At 38.1% G+C, this 19,807-nt stretch overlaps 2 protein-coding genes across 3 annotated transcripts; both read left to right on the top strand.

The window, feature by feature from the left end:
• Positions 1-2,180: 2,180 nt before the first annotated feature.
• On the top strand, positions 2,181-5,045 carry LOC116732152 (ladderlectin-like). The gene is made up of 6 exons (XM_032582143.1): positions 2,181-2,218; positions 2,298-2,400; positions 2,853-2,962; positions 3,077-3,211; positions 3,296-3,404; positions 4,880-5,045. The coding sequence occupies exons 2-6, from the start codon at positions 2,331-2,333 to the stop codon at positions 4,969-4,971; spliced, it is 516 nt and encodes a 171-aa protein (XP_032438034.1). The 5' UTR covers positions 2,181-2,218; positions 2,298-2,330; the 3' UTR covers positions 4,972-5,045.
• Positions 5,046-6,732: 1,687 nt separating this feature from the next.
• LOC116732142 (butyrophilin subfamily 1 member A1-like) lies at positions 6,733-19,186 on the top strand. 2 transcript variants are annotated; one of them, XM_032582130.1, is made up of 6 exons: positions 6,733-6,911; positions 11,291-11,647; positions 12,940-13,153; positions 13,495-13,559; positions 14,487-14,600; positions 17,142-19,186. In XM_032582130.1, the coding sequence occupies exons 1-6, from the start codon at positions 6,866-6,868 to the stop codon at positions 17,321-17,323; spliced, it is 978 nt and encodes a 325-aa protein (XP_032438021.1). In that variant the 5' UTR covers positions 6,733-6,865; the 3' UTR covers positions 17,324-19,186. The 2 variants fall into 2 exon arrangements, with proteins under 2 accessions (XP_032438021.1, XP_032438020.1); XM_032582129.1 differs by lacking the exon at positions 6,733-6,911 and adding an exon at positions 8,804-8,966.
• Positions 19,187-19,807: the final 621 nt, after the last annotated feature.

Below are 19,807 nucleotides of genomic sequence, written 5' to 3'. Positions count from 1 at the left end.
GATAGAAGGCTGACTTTGTAACTGTCTTTATGTGGCTCTGGAGGTTCAGGTCAGAGTCCATCACTACTCCCAGGTTTCGGGCCTGATCGCTAGTTTTCAGTTGTAATAACTGAAGCTGTGCATTGACTCTAGATCTATAACTCTAGATCTATAACTCTAGATCGTTCCTCTTTAGGTCCAAAAATAATAACTTCAGTTTTGTTTCTGTTCAACTGGAGAAAGTTTTGGCACATCCACACATTTATCTGTTCTAAGCATCTGTTCAGTGATTGGATGGGGTCAAAGGTCACCTGGTGACATCGTAATGTAGAGCTGTGTGTCATCTGCATAGTTATGGTAGCTAATATTATTTCCTGTTATAACCTGAGCTAGTGGGAGCATATAAATATTGAATAAGAGGGGTCCTAGGATTGAACCTTGGGGTACCCCACATGTGACCTTTGACCTCTTTGATGAAAAGTTTTCAATTGAAACAAAGAAATCCCTGTTCTTTATGTAAGAATCAAACCAGTTAAGCACTGGACCGGAGAGTCCGACCCAACTCTCCAGTCGATTCAGTAATATGTCATGGTCAACACTGAGGTCCAACAGAACCAGCACTGTGGTTCTCCCACAGTCCGTATTTATATGGATGTCATTGCACACTTTTACAAGGGCAGTCTCTGTGCTGTGGTGACCATGGAAACCAGACTGGAAGGAGTCAAAGTGGTTGGTTATAGTTAGGAAGCTAGTTAATTGTTTGCATTCAGATGAACTATTCAAGTAAAATAAAATTTCATAAAATCTTTTAACGATCAACATAAAATAAACATTACATCCTCTTAACTCTTTCACTGAAGTCAACATTGTAATTTACCATACACCCAAAAATTCACTGGACTTAGTTTTAGTGTTACCAAACCTTGACCAAAGTCCGAGGTCAGTCCTCTGACCGGCAGAAGGAGCAAACGCTTTCGCCAAGAGCTGCTGGGTTTATCTGAAAAGTTACAACTTCTCTAAAATTAAATCCTTATCATTTTGACCCTTATTATATGATGGGGTTCACACATTTAGGTTTTTACTTTATTACTTTTGTTATTTTAATCAGATTTTTGAATTGATATAATGTGTTAAAGTGTTTTTGTCTGAAAACATCAGATAAAAAAACTAATGTTTTTAACTAGGACATTTGATAAAAATGTTTATCTAAATGTTTTTATCTGAAACAGCTTGTCCTGGAGCAGGACAAGAGGAACAGCTTGTCCTGCTCTCTCCCATCCTCATCTGAGGACGTTAAACTGTTAAAGGGTTCCAGGATTAGTTGAACATGTTGGCTTAAATATGTTGTAATTATCCTGTTAACTATGTATAGTTAATAGGATGATACACCAAAACTCATAATTACTTAGAAAATGTACAGCATATGCATATGATGCAATGATGACAAAACCTTAACACGGACTTTTTGCTTTAATACCGTCGATCGCAGTATTTAGCTGTTCTTGGGTCGGCTGCAGGCATTTATCCAACTTTTACATTTTTCCAGACCCGAGTTTTGAAAATAGAATAAAGTCTATTCCGCCCTCTAGATCCTCTGAGTAAAGCATGTCTTGTGCATTTTCCCCACTGACAACTTTTAACCATTTTTCCGATTATTTTTCACCAAATCTCTTTGACCAGAGCTCATTAGAGGCTAGCAAGCAGAGCTCATCAGCAAATCAGTAGCCAGACCCCAGCACATGGTAGACCCAACGAGTTTGTCCTCCAGGTAAGAGGCGTTTACTTTGGGACAAATTGCGACAAACCCACTGGATTGATTGACACGTGTCCTCATGACAATTGAACATTGAAAGAGTTCAACAGAGGTTGGACCCCACATCTCACAATGGATCCTGTACTGCTGGTTATCGCACTTATAGTGAGTAATTTATGGTGAAAGCAACACTGAAGTATCAACACTGTACTCTAATATGTGCTAATCCTGAAATCTTAACTCTGGCGAATTTGCTTTGTGTCCTGAGACGGCTGCTCATCAGTTTGTTTTGGAACAGTGTGCTCCTATTGTGTCAAAGTATAGGACTTCATTGTAACACTTTCAGTTCTTGTTGAACCAGGAATTTCTATCCAATTTCATCATTTTGCAAAAGTAGCCAAATTGAAAGCTCTATAAATAGCCAGTGGTTCTGCGGTAAGGACTAAAGGTGCTGGCTGGCTGAGAAGGCAGATCATTCCCCATCAGGTTTGCTGATAAAATATCTTTTTTTGCATCATTGTTTGAATTTTCTTAACATGTATTATTTGTTTTGTCTTTTCTTCAGCTTGCAAATTTGCATCGTGTCATCATCTGCACCATGAAGTCGTTGGCTGTGTTCCTCCTTCTTTTCTCCATCATGGAGAAATACTCACCGGCACATGGTGACGGTGAGTATTTATTAAATATAAAGAATCATAAAGTGACAAACATACTAAACTCCTGTTTAAGGAGGATTAGTCCCAGATCATGGCTCTCCTGGTGACGGTCAGTGGATGTTTTCAGTCATTGTTTTTATTTCCTCTGCATTAGTCCTCAAAACACAAACTCTAAAATATATCTTCTTGTATAATATTTTATTAAAACAAAATGTATTCCTTCTCCAGATTATTTAGTAGGCTCTTTATCTTAAAATGTCTCCACTGTACCTTTTGAAGTACACACTGAGTTATTTCTCATCAGGGTGAGAGTTATCTTTTAGAATAAATTTAACATTACATCATTTTGATGTTGCAGTCTGTCACAAATAACAGACTTGCTTTAAGGCCTTATAGCAAATAAGGTTGTTATAAGACTCATGCCACATACACAACTTAATCTGAACTCTGCATTTGTTTGTCAGAACAAGTTAATTTGTTCAGGAGAACTGTTGAGTGTCCCTCTGACTGGACTGCATTCAACAATCGCTGTTTCAGATTTGTTGCCGATGCCAAGACTTGGGCTGGAGCTGAGGTGATTTCCGACAACAATGTTCTCTTAATTTTGTTTTACTGTCTTTGATTTTACAGTTCTTAATTAACAAAGTCCTGCTACTTCTTCAGCACATCATTATGTGTTTATCTGTAGAAAAACTGTATGTCCTTGGGGGCAAACCTTGCATCAGTTCACAGCAAGGAGGATTACCATCAGATTCAGACTCTGATATTTAAGGCATCTCGTAAGCCCAGTATAGCATGGATCGGAGGCAGTGATGCACAGGAGGTATTGTTACCAGAATACTTTGGTTGTTAAGTATTTTGTGAAACATTGAATGAAAAGTGTCATCTGCTGTATATTGTCTTCCAGTCAAAGATGTGGTTGTGGAGCGATGGAACCCCTATGACCTACACAAACTGGTGTCCAGGACAGCCTAATGGATTCTTCCGTCAGAAGTGCATTCAGATGAACTATTCAAGTAAAAGAAAATTTCACACAACCTGTTTTTTCAGTTGGTAAAAGAACTCATTGGTGAAAAGCTTATTTATTGTGCATATTAACTTTTTAGTTGACCTATATAAACATTTACTGCACTGACAGGAGGTGATTATTTTTTTGTGGTAAAAAGTTTTATTTGATCAACTTTTCCAAAATATATTATGATACAGTGTAGACCAGTGGTTCCCAACCCCCGGGCCGCGGACCGGTACCGGTTCGTGGACCAATTGGTACCGGGCCACGCAAGAAATAATTAAATATTTCCGTTTTATGTATTATTTGAGTCTGGGGGATCTTTCATTGTGAAAATACTTTAACCGGATTCTCTCGGTTCTTGCACGCCAACATTGAGCCACAAGCAGCAAAATGAGTCAGAAACAGATCAGATTCTTTGGAAAGTTTCTTTGTGAAGGAAAAAGTCCCAGAGAAGAGACAGGAGGATGGATTTATCCCGGTAGGTGATTCCCACATTCCAAGCTCTGCATGATATGGTGACCGGATGTTAATGAGGCAATGAAGCTTCAAACTGCTTAGAGACCAAGAACCCTGAGTCGTTATTGTGGGTTAAAATTTTCACAAAAGTAAAATGTTCGTTTTTGTGGCGCATCTGTATCTTATTTTGAAGGGATACGTAAACGTTACCATAGCGACCAGAGTCAGAGAGCGTTAGGGCAGTGGAGAGACGAGATGAGAGGAGTAGAGCTTGTGAGTTTTAGGTCTGGTTCACACGATTTAAGGATTGTCGGCCGATTTTCCAAACCTCTGTGACCACAGAACTGATAAAAGTCCACCTGGTTCGGTCAGTTTGTGAGTCCAGCAACATGGCAGGAGCAACACACCACACGAACCGGTTCCACTCACGAACATCCCGATTCCAGAAGAAAATCCAGTAAAACCCCCAACAGACCAAACATGAATTTAGACTAATCAAATGATTACGATGTAGAAGCAGCAGTGATAGTTTGTGGCTCATTTTAAGCGATAAAAGAGGTGAGCAGAAGAAAACGTGTTTGATAAATAAACTGTTTAGGATTCCCCTCCGTTCTTGCATCACCGCGCTTTCTGATTGGCTACCTGTCACATTCAACAGGCTGCGTCCTCTCTCCCAGTCAGGGAAAACCCCACAGGCTGAGATAATCGGGCCAAGACAATGTTGAACATGCCAGATTTTAGATCGGGCATGTTCAACACACCACCACGTAACACACCACACACTGCAGGACGTTGTAGGATTGTCGTAAAGGGAAAATCGGGGCAAAAGAGACAAAAAAAGGCTTCAGCGGGAACACCAAATGCAGAAGCATTATCTGACGGTTTCTCCTCCCTCCCACCCTGGGCCGCAGCAAAATTGCTAATTCTTGACCGGTCCGCGGTAATAAAAAGGTTGGAGACCACTGGTGTAGACCGCTTAGTGATTTTTATGATGTGATGTCTGATTTGTTTTCTTGCTCCTAGAAAAAGTGTGCTGGGATGATGTGAAGTGTTCTCTTAAGCTGCCGTCTGTCTGCGTCAAGAGAAACTCACCAGCCACAGAGGCTGCGGCTTAAAGCAGACCCACTGCAGGATGACTGCACCGTGTTTCTTTTTTCCTGCAAAATAAATAAAAATTGTGATATGAGAAACTCTTCCTGCTTTTAATTTCACCTCCTTATAGCTTCGTAATCATGCTGTTTAAGTCAAATGTTGCAGCAAATTTTATTTCCATAAATAAGTTGCTAAGTCAGGAGTTTTCTCTGTGAAACGTGTTGAGCACAAATTAACTAAAATACAAAGCTGTGCATTGAATTGGAGGAAAGAAAGGACCCAGTGATAACTGTATGGTGTGTGTATTAGTTTAGCATAAAGAATGAAATCATTTTGACTTTGGGATTCGTTTCATCTGCACATGTTCAGGTTGTGGCCCATGCTGGCAGGAACATCATCCAACCTCACAGTTTGAAAATCCTCCAAACCCATTCAAGACATTCCAACTGAGGAATGGCCCAAAGAAGGCTTCAAGCCAGATGTTTTCTTTGGCATGATGGTGGTAAGAGTTTGTCCTGCAACTGGTAGGTTGCCAGTTCGAGTCCTCTCCTCATCCGTCACTGTTGTTGTGTCCTTGGGCAAGACCCTCCACCCACCTTACCTGCAGGTGGTGGTCAGGTAAGGTGGTGGAACTCACCGGCTGATGGCGCCGGTGAGTCGCAGCCTCACAGTTTGATTGGGAACGACAGACAAACGCTGTATAAGTCTGATGTCATTTCCTTTGTGTACTGTTGTGGTTGTGGGACTTCTGAGATGAAGGTCCCAGACTTTGAGTCCAGGATGAAACACATCATGTGAGAGAAACTTAGGGTTGATTGCCTTACCAGGGGTATATTAACATGTGGCAGTTGATCTGAATCAGGTAAAGGTTTGTGGTTTGTGATCCATCGCAAACCTCATTTTGGACTAACTTATAGATGACTTGAACTTTTAAAATCCTACATTTTATAATATATTAACCAGCCTCAAGGTTATGTTATAACTTTAGAAAAGGCTAAAAGTTGAGTGTAAAACTTTTCCAAGATACTGTAAATATTCTGAATGAGTTAGCTTTAGACTATGTTAGATTATTAAAAAGATTGTGAGAATTAAAGGATATGAAATACATTTTTGAGTTTGAATCTCACACTGAGATCTGTGTGATATCAAATAAGAATTAAATATTTTGTTCTGTTAATCTTATAAGAAATACTGGAAAGAAGACTAAATATTTTTATTATAAAGAATAAAAAAATAACCTGGCATATTGATGAATGAAGCTTCACAAAATCTGTTGAAGATTAAAAAGTGACCTGATAGTATTTTAATTATTTTAATATTTATACTTAATTTTTGTAAATGACATGTAAAATGAAAACATGGTTCCTGACAGGAAAAAAAAACTGAATTGGAATAATTCATGCAAACTTCCGACCGTCTTCTTGTTTATTTTATTAACATGTAAGTTTGTAATGAATTAGCCTTTAAAGTCTATAATTGTATGAAAGTTGTTTTCTTCTTTTTCCAAGTTAGTTATGACAGAGTTGTCATAAATGTTTGCATGTCTTTAGGTAACAATGTGGACGAACAGGCTGGGATTTTCCATTCACTCAAACAAGCTAAACATTAACTGTTCATAACCACCTTGTGGTTTCAGTTCTGATGTTTGGCTGCGGTTCCTTCACCATCTTTCAGACACCAAGAGGTTACGCAGGTTTTCACTTTGTCACGAGAGAAGAGCTGCACCCTTAAAACAATTGTGTTCGTTTGCACACGGTATCTGTGGCCTGATCACGTACATGAGGTTTATGAATGAAGTCACAGAGTCAGACCAGCTTTGGATTTAAAAGGCCTCTTCACACGTGGATTTAGTTTTTTTAAATTAAACAACTTTTTTTTTTTCTTGTGAAACTGAAATTCGGTTCCGATCACCTGGTGATGTATTTCTGGCTTTGCTTTGTGGTTGGAGCGATCCTCTTTAAAGGTATGTATAAATATCAAAACATTCCTTAGAATATATGATGTAGGTGATAAAATAACAGTCTGAGATTTAATCATTCAAACTTGTGTAACAAAACAGGATCAAAGACAACAAAGCAGACTTTTTTAACCCCTCCAGGGGTCTTTTGTGGGCTCTAGTGTCCCTTATATGAAAGTAGGCTGATAGGAAAGGGGGAAGGGAAGACATGCGGCAAATATGGTCGGGTCCGGGAGTCGAACCCGCGACGAGGACTCAAGGCCTCCAAACATGGGTCACTCTATCCCCTACCCACTAATGGGATCAAGTTGTAAACTGACATTTCCTATCAAATATTCATGGAAATTTGATCCTTAAGATTTTGGGGTTTTTTCGATGTTTAAATGAAAAAATTACATTTGTGATTTTGTGTACGCTTATAGTAAAATCCCACACTTCTGTCTTACTGTGCTGGTAGACCAGCTGGAGTTGGTCCTTGTTGCTGCGGAGACCAAATATACTGTATTTATTGTTGTTGTTTGAATTTAAGCACTACATTAACATGTTTGCCAGTACAGTCACATTATATATTTTTATTCAAAAACAATATGTTTAATGTGTCGTTATTATTATTATCATGTGTCTTCACTTGTTGCTGGGATTTATTTTGCCAGAAGGATAGATAGATAGATAGATAGATAGATAGATAGATAGATAGATAGATAGATAGATAGATAGATAGATAGATAGATAGATAGATAGATAGATAGATAGATAGATAGATAGATAGATAGATAGATAGATAGATAGATAGATAGATAGATAGGTAGGTAGGTAGGTAGGTAGGTAGGTAGGTAGGTAGGTAGGTAGATAGATAGATAGATAGATAGATAGATAGATAGATCATGCTGTTATGAAGCGTGAACCTGTCATGTCCTACTGCAGTGAAAGCAGCACGACGCACCATTGAATTAAAAAATAACCTAGACAAATCTCAGTTTCACTTTTTACTTTCGATTTTATACTGGCAAATTGAAAAGGCCAACCAGATTGTACATATTCGTGAAAAATGCAAACATTGGAATGTTGTGAATGATTTTTCGGAGTTACAATAAATGCAACATTTCGTAATGAAAAATGAAGCGATTCAAGTTCATCATTATATTCAATTAAACATAATCAGTCTAATAGTAGGCCAGACCTTTTATTTGAGATTCAGTTAATACTTTATAGAATTCAGGCCATGGGATTAATTGTCATTTTTACATGGGTTCCATCGCATATAGGAATAAAAGGAAATGAGTTGGCAGACAAATATGCAAAACAAGCTTCAAAAAACAGTTCCATTGAGATAATGATTCCTTTTAGTAAAGAGGAAATAAAATCTATTATAAAACAAAAGGTTAAGGGAAGATGGCAGAAGCAGTGGGAAGAAGAAAGAACTGGTAGATGGCTTTATTGTATTCAAAGGACAGTTGGTGCAATGAGGGCAACAGAAAGAAGTAGAAAAGAAGAAAACATTATATCCAGATTACGTTTTGGTCATACAGGTTTAAACAGTACACTATTTAAAATGGGGAAACATCCATCAGGTAATTGTGATCTTTGTCTTCAAGAAGAGACAGTAGAACATGTTTTATTGTTATGTCCAAAGTACTCAGAGGAGAGAAGGAAATTAGAATATAGGCTTCTAAAGAATAAGTTACAGTTAAAAATATCAGATATTTTGGGATATTCCTCTTCCTCTGAATATTTATGTTATTTCATAAAATTTCTTAAGAAAACTAAACTGATAGAAAGGATTTAGTGTTTTTTTTTTGTTTTTTTTAAGTTGCGTTCTGATCCACACTCCATACCAGTAGGTGGCGGTAATGCACACCATTAAGTTGCTTGCCAACCGCCATTAAAAACAAAAAGAAGAAGAAGAAGGAGAAAAATGAAGCGGAAGTAAAAGTTCCTGTTCTGTGTCTGAACGTGAGCGAATGATTGTTGCTTTTTGTCCTGAGAATAAAGTAAAGATAACTTCATATTATCGCTCAGTGATGTATTTGCCTCTTGTCCTGGTTCAGGTTTTACTCACAGGTAAGGAGTAATATCTTTTTTTTTCCTGTAATGTCGGAGACGATTTGCGGCGAATCACACAGTCATCCGACCGTGTCGTGTTTATTTGTGTTTATTTGTGTTTATTTGTGATCGTTTGCATAAAGTTTTCTCTAGTGATAAGAACCAAGCGGTTTACTATCAGGAGTTAACTGACAGGAAAAAGGGGCTTAATGATAATTAAATCGCCACTATTATTGATTATTGACACATGAGGAGTGAAATAAACTTGCTGTTGATTGGTGTTCATTCCATGATAGTGTATTCATCTGACTGTGGGTAAACAAATAGTCCATGGGCGTAGGTTTGGGTATGGACCAATATTCAAGGAATATAAAATAGTCCCGACCAATTTTTGCCATATTAATTAAAAAAAAACAACATATGTATTCTTTAACAAAAACAAAATAAATAAACGAAAATCTACATTGATTAGTTTAGTAAGTTGTAAGGTCCCACCAAAACTTAGACCAAACCTACGCCCTTGCAATAGTCTATTGTTCAAGCAGTTTCGTCTTTTCCTTTTGAAACAATGAGACATCGGATGTTTACAGGAAGGTGTGTTAGCAGTTGATTCAGATAACTTCATGCAAAACTGAAAGCGGCCGGTGTAAAAACGAACTGACTCAGAGGATTGAGTGTCTTCTGCTTCCTGTGGCCCCTGGACAAACTGCTGGCCCCACGTTCACCACCACTTTTTGTATTTGTGTACAAATTGTGAGTGTAATTAGGTTTTTGATGTGTCTATTTAGTCCATTTATAATAGACACGCTTCCAGCATTTACATTTCTGTCATGTAGTTGTGTCCATTATGTACATTATGACAACCCTCATCTTGAAACATTTTGTCTAATGGACACAATTAAAGTAATTTGTATCAGACGACTGTCAGGTTTTTGTTTTTGTGAAAATAAGGAACTTACCCTCAAAGGTGAAAAAGATAGAGCTTTACCCCTTGAATTGCTTTTAAAGATAATTAAAAGTAATTATCTTGGATAATAGAGTTGTGAGATGCACATATGTATTCACACAATAATGTAGCAGTAATTATCTTTATTTCATCCAAAGTTACTCATTTAAAGTCAATCAAATTCACATTTTTGAGTTTAAATCAGTTTAGTTCACTACTTTTTTGTTTTTGTTTTTCTTTTGCTAAATAAATAGTTTTATAATCTTATTTAGGGCTGTGAAAGGTCTATGGGCATCGTCTTAATCCTATTCTATTTTTCACATCTGAGACGATGACAGAACTTTGGTTCCTCCTGCTTAGCTTCATAATATGTTGAAGAAAAGAAAGAAAACATCACAAAGTCCAGGATATGTGAGATTTTAACGTATTTCAAGTAAGTTTAAAGTAAGTTCAGTCTAAATATCAAATTATTGAAACACTTAAACAACTGGCCAGATTCTCTGTATTTTCACTTTGACTTGCATACTCAAGAACTACAGAGAGTGAAGAATCCTGGCCCAGTTCTACATTTATTTCTTGATGTATTTAGTTACATAATGAACCTGGGATTTATGTATTTTGGTATTTAGAGAAAGATAATTACATTTCTCCAAATGTTTTCTCTGCTTTGAGTCAAACGATATTTGGGCCTTATGCTCCTGGTTTCTGTTCACAAATCAGAAGAGTGATATTCCAGACTGGTGTGACTTGACAAAATATCATCATCACTCATAAAATCTGCTTTGAAATGGTAAATAAATTCTGGACGTTAACGTACGGGGAAAAAAATAAAACGGGAGTAAAAATTTAGTTTTCTTGACATTTAATTAAAATATTACATATGCCTTTTTAAATAATCAATAAGAAATAAAAAACATTATAAAGTAGTTATAGGAATCTACCCCCATCCTGGAAGGCCGTCTTGTCATCACCCTAATTTTTAGCTCCCTCCTCAGATTTCCCTGCTAAACTTAAGTCCAGACCTTAATTGTCCCTGAAAAACCTCCATAGTTGGAGTTTAGGTTGATAATTGATTGTAAATTGATTCATACATGGTTGAAAAATCCCTTCTTTCAGTTTTGTTATGCATAATTAGCAGATACTGTGGTAACATTTTATTTGATGGGGTGTAAAGACTGTTAATGACACTGTCATAAACATGAAGGAGTCTTCATGAATGTCTATGGCTGTTGTCATGAAGTGTTATTAGGTAAATAAGACTCTTTATGATCATAATATCATGTTTGTGATGATGTAAAGTCTGTAATACTTCAAATAAAATGTTACCGATGCAGCTAATATTTTGTTTTTGTCATTGGTAAAGTCAGTAATCTGCTAGTGATGCTCATTTTTGCAGGAGTTTCTTTGGCACAAGCTCAGCCTAAACAAGTTGATGCCTTTGCTGGTGGAGACATCATCCTTCCCTGCACTTTCAACATCCCAGCTAATAAAGACATTCCTACGGTGGAGTGGTCCAAAGTGGTGGAAGGGCCCAAGTCAGTAATCGTCTTCTTGTACCGCGATGGCTGCGAGATCTTCGGGATGAAGGATCCCGACTTCGAGTACCGGACGAACCTCATCTTGAGACAGCTGCAATATGGGAACTACTCACTAAGAATCTCCGAATTGAAGCTCTCCGACAGCGGAACGTACCAATGTCTGATAATCCAAAAGAACGGAGCCAAAGAACAAACACAAGTGGAGCTGGTTGTTGGTACGTTTCTTTCAGTCACTTTTGTTTGCTAAGCTGTCTGTTCCCACCATTTATTGATGGAGAGAGTTAACGCAGTTCAGTAAGTCATTTTATTCTAATAGCATCATTTAAGATCAAGGTTACAAAAGGCTTGATGTATGATATTGGCAACTATGAGGAATGTAAGGGGTAAACCTTTATTGCTGTAAGCAGGAGCCCAATATTTTGTTGTTTTAGAGAAGAAAAAGGATTGTGATATGATTTGGACTTATGGGCTCAAATCAGTGACCTGCAGTGAGATTCATGACTCAAATGTACAAATCCACAATAAAAATATAGAAGCTATATTTTAATTCTGACCATACTTAATTAAAGTGTCTAACAATATGATTGCAAGAAAGATAAAATAATATTTAATAAGGTAAAAAAATATATATTTAAATGTTTTGTTTGGCTGACCTCTCTGTTCTGATTAAAACTGAAAACTGTGTTTAATCATAACTTTATTTTACAACGTCAAATATCTCTATCATTCTGTTAAAAAGGAAATAAATAACATCCTTGTTTCTAGTTTTTCTTTCATTTTCAAGAATCTGGCAGCTAAAGAGAGTGGCCTTGAACAACCGTTCAAGGCCACTGAACTGTTTTCAATGCGTAGAAGAAGAACACCTCTTACTCGTTATGTCTGTGGGCTCAACACTGCCCCCTGTCAGTGAGGCATGATACTTTCTGCCTCTGCCACTGCATTTTCACTGCATATTTATGGCCGATCAGAAATAAGTCACATTAAATGTATCAAACAGACTATGGAGCGTCAACATATGTAGAAAATGTGTTATTAAACAAACACATTGGCAATATAAAGACAGGCAGCAATGGGCACCAATTGCTTTCTTCATTCACTTGTGTGGTACAGCGCCCCCATAGGTGAGGCACCGCAATGCACTGCCTCACCCAGGTCTTGTTTCAACTATTTCAACAAGCAATGTGTAAATTCAGCAATTTTGACCATAAAAATGATGAAATTACCAATAGGAAAAAAAAATTCCTAGAAAATTCAAGTGGACAAATTGATTTTCTTTCATCACTGTCATCTATTTTACTGTTCATGGCCTTATTTTTAATTACCGGGATTAAAGGCCCACACATCACTGTCTCCAATCTATACATACACCTCACCTATAAAAGGCAAACGTTGGCTAAAAGTCCATCAGCCAGTAACAGAGGAAACACTCCTTTGAGTTGGTGAATATTTACTTTTAAACTCTCTTCACGGCAGTGGTAGTGATGGTCTGTGATCTCTGTCTCCACAGATTCGTTGTCGGATCCGAAGTTTTCTGTAGTTTCTACTGACGGTGGAGAAGTGACCGTTGAGTGTAAAGCCCTCTGCTGGAAGCCAGCGCCATTTATTACAATCCTGGATGATGAAGGAAAAAGACTCTCTGACGAACTGATAAAACAAGAACAAGATCCCAGAGGATGTTTCAACATGAAGCAAAATGTTACTCTGCTAAAACCAGTAAACAGGTGAGTTACCTTTACAGTCTCTTCATATTTCTGATGGCGTTTGAACAGACTGGCAGATAAATTCAGGTGTTTTGGAGTGTGAGCGTCTTTTTATGCCAACCACTAGAGGGAGCTGATGCTCCACAGGTTATAAACATCTCACTGGTTTCCAGAATGAAAGATTTTTACATTATTAGACCAGCATTATTTCACGTCAGCAATTAAACTATTGTTTGTTTCACTAAATGTCTCTAAGATCTGCTTGGATACTTTCAATTTTACTGCAAATCTTTGTGTTGTTAATATCAACATTTCTCAGGAAAAGCTGGTAATTTTGTAACATATTACATAATTCATTACAGGCTTGTGTGCAGAGTCGAGCAGACAGGGAGGAATCAAAGCAAGGTGGCAGAAATACTCCTTCCAGGTACAAATCTCTGATAGTTTTAATTTTAAATTACTGTTTTTAAAGGATTTTTCAATCTTAGGTAATCATTTATTTCATTTACATGATGCAGAATGATGCCACCTTAATAAAACAATCTTTAAACTAGAGATGCCTGATCCGATATTAATATCTGTATCGATCCGGAAGTGGAAACAAATTCTAGATGGGGTATCAGTGACAATGTGGCCTCTCCATAAGGGCAGATCTATTCAGTCTATTTCTATGCTTTGTGCTCTGAGTGACATCATGGTTTGTTATTTATTTTACATTATATTTAGAATTCCTAATTGCACTTTCTGAACCATTTCAAAGGTTTGTTGAAGTTTATTTTGTACATATTTGACCAAGATGGTCAACCTATTGGTTTTGTCCGTTTTAGTTTCTTTATTATTTATGTTACATTGGCTGTTAAACTCACTAATTGCACTGACTGAACAAATTCAAGTTGCTTTTACTGGTGCAGAGTTACCAAGTAAATCTGTAATGTAGTATGCTGTTGTCTGTTTTACAAAAAAGAAACATTTTAAGTCAGTTCAGCAGTTTTTTCTATATCAGATTGATATCGGCTGATACTAAACCTCAGACTTTGGTATCAGAAGTGAAAATGGTGGATCGTCACATCAATACTTTAAAAATGGATGAAATTTGTTCTTGTTTATTCTATACATTTTTGTGTAAAATCAGCTCAACTGCTTTCAGTTGGCTCGACCTAATTAAAACCCTGTGCTAGAAATAAAAAATGTTATGATCTTACAGCCAACAGATAACAGACCTGTTTTTCATAACTCGATGTCGAATTTGTGACCCCTGAAAAAATGCACTACTTATTTTGCCACAGAAAAAAGGGCATAATACAAACTCTTAGTATATTGGTATATTTATATCTTTACACATCTTTCACTACAGGTTTCTGGAAGGAATCCCAGAGTGCTGCCATTTGCCTCTCAGCAGCAGGAACAGCAATAGTTTGCCTGACGGGTTTCACTTTGTATCGGTTCATCAAGAAACGCTCCAGTTCTGGTAAGTTGTTTAAATCACATTAAAAAAATACAGATTTATGAGTGAAACAGCATGGCAGACAAGCTCCAATACATAATTTATATATTGTATTATATTTACACACTCGCCGGCCACTTTATTAGGTACGCCTAGATGTCCAACTGTTCATTAATGCAAATGTTAAATCAGTAAAACCACATGGCAGCAACTCAATGCATTTAGGCATGTAGAAAAGGCCAAGACGATCTGCTGCAGTTCAAATCGAGCATCAGAACGGGGAACGTGGCATGGTTGTTGGTTCCAGACAGGCTGGTCTGAGTATTCTAGAAACTACTGATCTGCTGGGGTTTTCATTCACAACCATCTCTAGGGTTTACAGAGAATGGGCTGAAAAAAGTAAATATCCAGTGAGCCTCAGTTCTGTGGGTACGAATGCCTTGTTGATGCCAGAGGTCAGAGGAGAATGACCAGACTGGATGGAGCTGATAGAACGACAACAGTAACTCAAATAACCACTCGATACAATCGAGGTCTGCAGAATAGAATAGAATAGAATAGAAGTACTTTATTCATCCCAGCAGGGAAATTTCTTCGCAGTTACAGCATAGAGACAAGACAAGAGACAAGACACAATAACAACGTCTGGGTGTTGAGTCTGGAGTTTGGCTGCGGTAGAGCTGATGACGTCACAGGCCACCGCTGCATCAGCTGATGGGGGAATGTAAACAGCGATCAAAATGGCGGACGTAAACTCCCTCGGTAAATAGCACGGCCGCATTCCCACAGCCAGAAGTTCAATGTCCGGGCTACAAATCTGTTCCTTCACGTTAACATGACCGGGATTACACCACCTCTCACTCACATAAAGTGCAATCCCGCCACCCCTCTTCTTCCGACTCTTGGAAAAGTCCCTGTCCCCCCGCACCAAGGAAAATCCAGGAACCTCCACGCTGTATTCCGGAATAAGCGAGTGCAGCCAGGTTTCCGTGAAGCAGAAGATACTGCACTCCCAGTACTCCTTCTGGGTCCTAACCAGCGCCGTGAGTTTGTCTGTCCTATTTACCAAAGACCTCACGTTCCCCACAATAATCGCCAGTACCGTTGGCCTGTGCCGTCTCCTCTTCTACCTCCGTTTAACTCCAGACCCGCAGCCTCGTCGTCTCCTCCGTAACTCCTCCGGGACCACAGGCCCGTCTCCGGGCAGCAGCAGAGGCCACACAGCGCAATCAGCCATTCACGCGAGCAAACAATACTCCGCTCGGCAAGGTTCTCCGCAACCAAGAGTATAAAAAGTAGCAGAAGAACGTGGAGAACAGTGACAGAACCACATCCAGCCATTGTGGAAAGCCCAACTGATGATCTATGGGTTCTTTAAGCACGGATCCTTAATCGGTTACAGCAAATATACACAGACAAACACACACGACGGGAGCTGCGTCTGCAGGCAGCCAGCTGCGCCGGCGCCATCTTGAAGAAGAGCATCTCTGAACGCACAACATGTCAAACCTTGAGGCGACTGAGCTACAGCAGCAGAAGACCACAGCAGGTTCCCCTCCGGTCAGCTAAGAACAATAAACTGAGGCTACAATTCACACAGACTCATCAAGGACCAGAATTTGGCATCAACAAGATGAAACATGAATCCATCCTGTCTCGTATCAACGGTTCAGGCTGGTGATGATGACGTTATGGTGGGAGGATATTTTCCTGGTACTTTGGACCCATTAGTACCAACTGAGCATCGTGTCAAAGCCACAGCCTGCCTGAGTATTGCTGCTGAATGTCCATCCCTGTATGACCACAGTGAACCATCTGCTGATGCTCCTTCCATCAGGATAACGCTCCATGTCATAAAGCGCCAATCATCTCAGACTGGTTTCTTGAACCATGAGTTCACTGAACTCGACTGGCCTCCAGTCACCAGGTCCAACAGAAACCTTTGGGATGTGGTGGAACGGGAGATTCACATCATGGATGTGCAGCCGACAAATCTGCAGCAACTGCGTGTTGCTATCAGGTCAATATGGACCAGACTCTCTGAGGAATGTTTCCAGTACTTTGTTGAATCTCTGGCACAAAGGACTAAGGCAGTTCTGAAGGCAAAAGGAGTCCAACCTGGTACCAGCGAGGTGTACCACACACCTACCTAAGTGGCAGGTGTGTGTATAGATGCAGCAGTGTAGATCTGCTGCATCTATACAGCAGATCTCAAAACCAGCAGCTGATGACCAAAGTTTGTAATTAATAAATGACATACAAACAATTTAAGAAAAGACACGTAAAAAGGAGAAACTTTGGTAACACAATTAAGACAGAACTCATTCTGATTAAAACCCAAAGAATAAAATTGAGACTTCTAAGTGGTTTTAAAAATGTCTAGTGTTTGAGTTGACCTGGTATAAAGAGACACTTTGTTCATAAATTTCTTTTATCTAGACCTGGTATCAGATCAGAAATGTATGGAAACTACACAAAACTATTGTTCCTTTTTTTAATCCTGTAATGACTGTTCAAAATTAGAGCATCCATGAAACACTGTTGATGTTTAATGTTTTCACACAGAGGGAAGGACGCAACTACAGACAGCCACCAAATTGGACCAAATCAAAGAAAGTGGCTCCTCTGACCCCTTCATCCAGCAAAGCATGGCGGACAACAAACTAAACAGCATGACTGAAGAAAAGCAAATTGTTAAACAAGTCAAGTACCTAGAAAACCTAAAAAAATCTCCTTCATTTTCCTGAAAGAGAGACTGGAAATGTCAAAGCCACACCAAACAAACACACCACACTGAAACACTAGCAGAGCAGATGTCTTCGGTTTCTCAGGGGTAACGCTCTTCTGATAGCTGTTAGAAAAAAAATACCTTTCCACATTTGTGGCCCAACCTGTACATTAAGCAAAAACTCTCTGAGTGCCAGAAAAATTCAATCAAAACTTGTTTGCTACAAGACATCTGACAAATATGTTTCCAGATAATCTTAACATAAGGTTTCATTTTTAACCTAAAGAAAACAAACACCTTCAATCATGAAGTAACTCATAATTAATTATTTTTCTTTGATCAGAATTCATAAAACCATTAAAAATATGATTCTGTTCAATAATCAGAGCTGACAGCTGTATTCATAGATATGTTAACCAAATGTAGGTGAAGGTGTTGATTTTTACAGAAATGGTTCCAGAAGATTGAAGACAGAATACACTGCACTACTTACTGAGCAAAGCAAACCTTTTAGAGAATTTAAGTATCAAAATGAATGCCAGATATTAACCATTAAATGTATTTTCAATTACTTTTTCAATAAGTTTACCAGTTTTAAAAAGCACAGTCAAAGTTGTGGTCACTTACAATGAATACTAGACTTTTAACACCTCTACTGTATTAAAGGCCATTTTAGCTTTTTGAAGTTCAGTACATATAAATCCTGTTGAATGTTATAACATAAATCTAACAGAGCCATCACTCCTACCTCAATATATTCTTAGCTGAAAATACAAAAATAAAAGTCAATGCCTGGTTCCCAAGCTAGTGAGAGAAGCTCAAACCAATGTATTTTCTGCACATTATGTATTGACTGTTCTTTAGTTTAAAATATTAATGATCTGCTCTGCATCAGGCTCTGGATGTTTCTAGCTCTTGGCAACGTGCGACATTCAGAGTGATGGCTGTCTGATGAAGGGTCAGTGTTGTGATGTTTGACTCTTCCCTGTGCTTTAAGGGCTGGTGTCGTCCATGTTTTCTAAACTGTTTGAATCTTACCCATTCTGTTCTTCAGAGGCCTTGTAATAAAATACTCAGGTGTGTAAAATTAGAGGGGGACAACACATGGACGATATCGGCCCTTAAAGACTAACTTTGGACATCTCTGGAAGAAATGCTGTACTCAAAAGCTACAAACAGGAAACTCGTATTTTTATGACCTATCACAAGATATCACTTTTTTTTCAGGGATTTATTTACAAGGGACGAATTACTTGCTGGACTTGAGCCAGTTTGATATTTTTAAAAAGCAAAGCTGATGACTATTTATTTTTTCTAAATGGTTCATATTGTAGGTACTGTACATATGTATAATTTTATATTTATATTTACATTATTGTTATTTAGAATAAAATCTGACATTTGTCATACATGAACTTGAGGAAATAAATAAAGTCTTGATTAGTATTGAGTTATCTTATATACTATATACAGGGTTGGTTCTGGTTTTCCAAGTTTGTAGCTACATCTGGGTCAACTTTAAAACATACCTTAAACCTAAAAGTTTTTAAGGTATTACATTTTCAGAAAATGACCCTGACTCTTGCCCATAAACTGCTGGCAGTACGGACATGAACCCCCGTCAGGTAAACCGTTTGGTTGACCACTATTTAAAAAAAGTGTTTATTTTCAGTTATTGATGTTTATTTAATCGTGATACTGTATTAATGATGCATTTGTGCATCCATGCTGCTGGGACACGTCCAAATGACACATCCTTTGTGTCCATTTGTTGTTTTTTATGTATATGTGTTATTAAGCTACATGTTTCTCCCAAGTATTTGTTTCTACACAAATGCAAATGAACAAGAATAAATAAAATAAACATTTGGAAAAAGTTGCATTTCAAAAGTCAATATATTTTCACTGCATTTTCAGTTAAAGAAGGAAACAGCTGAACACAGAGCTACAAGTTCAAGATAATTAGCATGATCAGCAAGTTACAACTGATTTCCAGCAGGGGGCAACACCAAAACCTTCACAGCATTCCTTACATGCAAGCAGAGCTACAAAAACAGCTTGATACCATCAGTGTATTCAGACAGTGTGAGAGGCTCTTTTTCTATCTTGAATCTATTTGTGCTTCCCATTTGGTGGGGATGTTACACATAATGAGCCTGCCTCCGGAATAACTTCCTGTTTTTCCACCTGGCTATCTTTGTTGTTGAAAACGAGATGCTAACACTCACAAATGACTGGAATGAAATCCAGTGCAACATCTGGTGTTGTGTGTGGTATTTGTAGGACTGCATTCTCCCATGTGAAGATCGTCTAAGTGCAAATTTATCAGCAGTTGGCTGGACGATGTTTGTACATTTCTATGGAGTTACGTGTCTTAAAATTCATTCATGAGGGAACTAAAAAAGGTCTTAAAAAGTCTTAAATTCATGGATGTAAAATTAAAGCCTTAAAGGAGCCAGAGAGATGTTTAGAGTTTGTCCCATTTGGCTGTGACTCTGGAAAA

The sequence above is a fragment of the Xiphophorus hellerii genome, chromosome 14, assembly GCF_003331165.1.
Source record: "Xiphophorus hellerii strain 12219 chromosome 14, Xiphophorus_hellerii-4.1, whole genome shotgun sequence".
In the NCBI taxonomy this organism is placed as follows: Eukaryota; Metazoa; Chordata; class Actinopteri; order Cyprinodontiformes; family Poeciliidae; genus Xiphophorus; species Xiphophorus hellerii.
This window is presented reverse-complemented; position numbering and strand designations above follow the sequence as displayed.

Excerpts from the sequence above, each read along its gene's own strand:
- LOC116732152 (XM_032582143.1), top strand. The coding sequence starts at position 2,331 with ATGAAGTCGTTGGCTGTGTTCCTCCTTCTTTTCTCCATCATGGAGAAA. Across the intron at positions 2,401-2,852 it reads CTCACCGGCACATGGTGACG|AACAAGTTAATTTGTTCAGG; the intron begins GTGAGTATTTAT and ends TTTGTTTGTCAG. Across the intron at positions 3,212-3,295 it reads GAGGCAGTGATGCACAGGAG|TCAAAGATGTGGTTGTGGAG; the intron begins GTATTGTTACCA and ends ATTGTCTTCCAG.
- LOC116732142 (XM_032582129.1), top strand. The coding sequence starts at position 8,867 with ATGATTGTTGCTTTTTGTCCTGAGAATAAAGTAAAGATAACTTCATAT. Across the intron at positions 11,648-12,939 it reads ACAAGTGGAGCTGGTTGTTG|ATTCGTTGTCGGATCCGAAG; the intron begins GTACGTTTCTTT and ends CTGTCTCCACAG. Across the intron at positions 13,560-14,486 it reads GGCAGAAATACTCCTTCCAG|GTTTCTGGAAGGAATCCCAG; the intron begins GTACAAATCTCT and ends CTTTCACTACAG.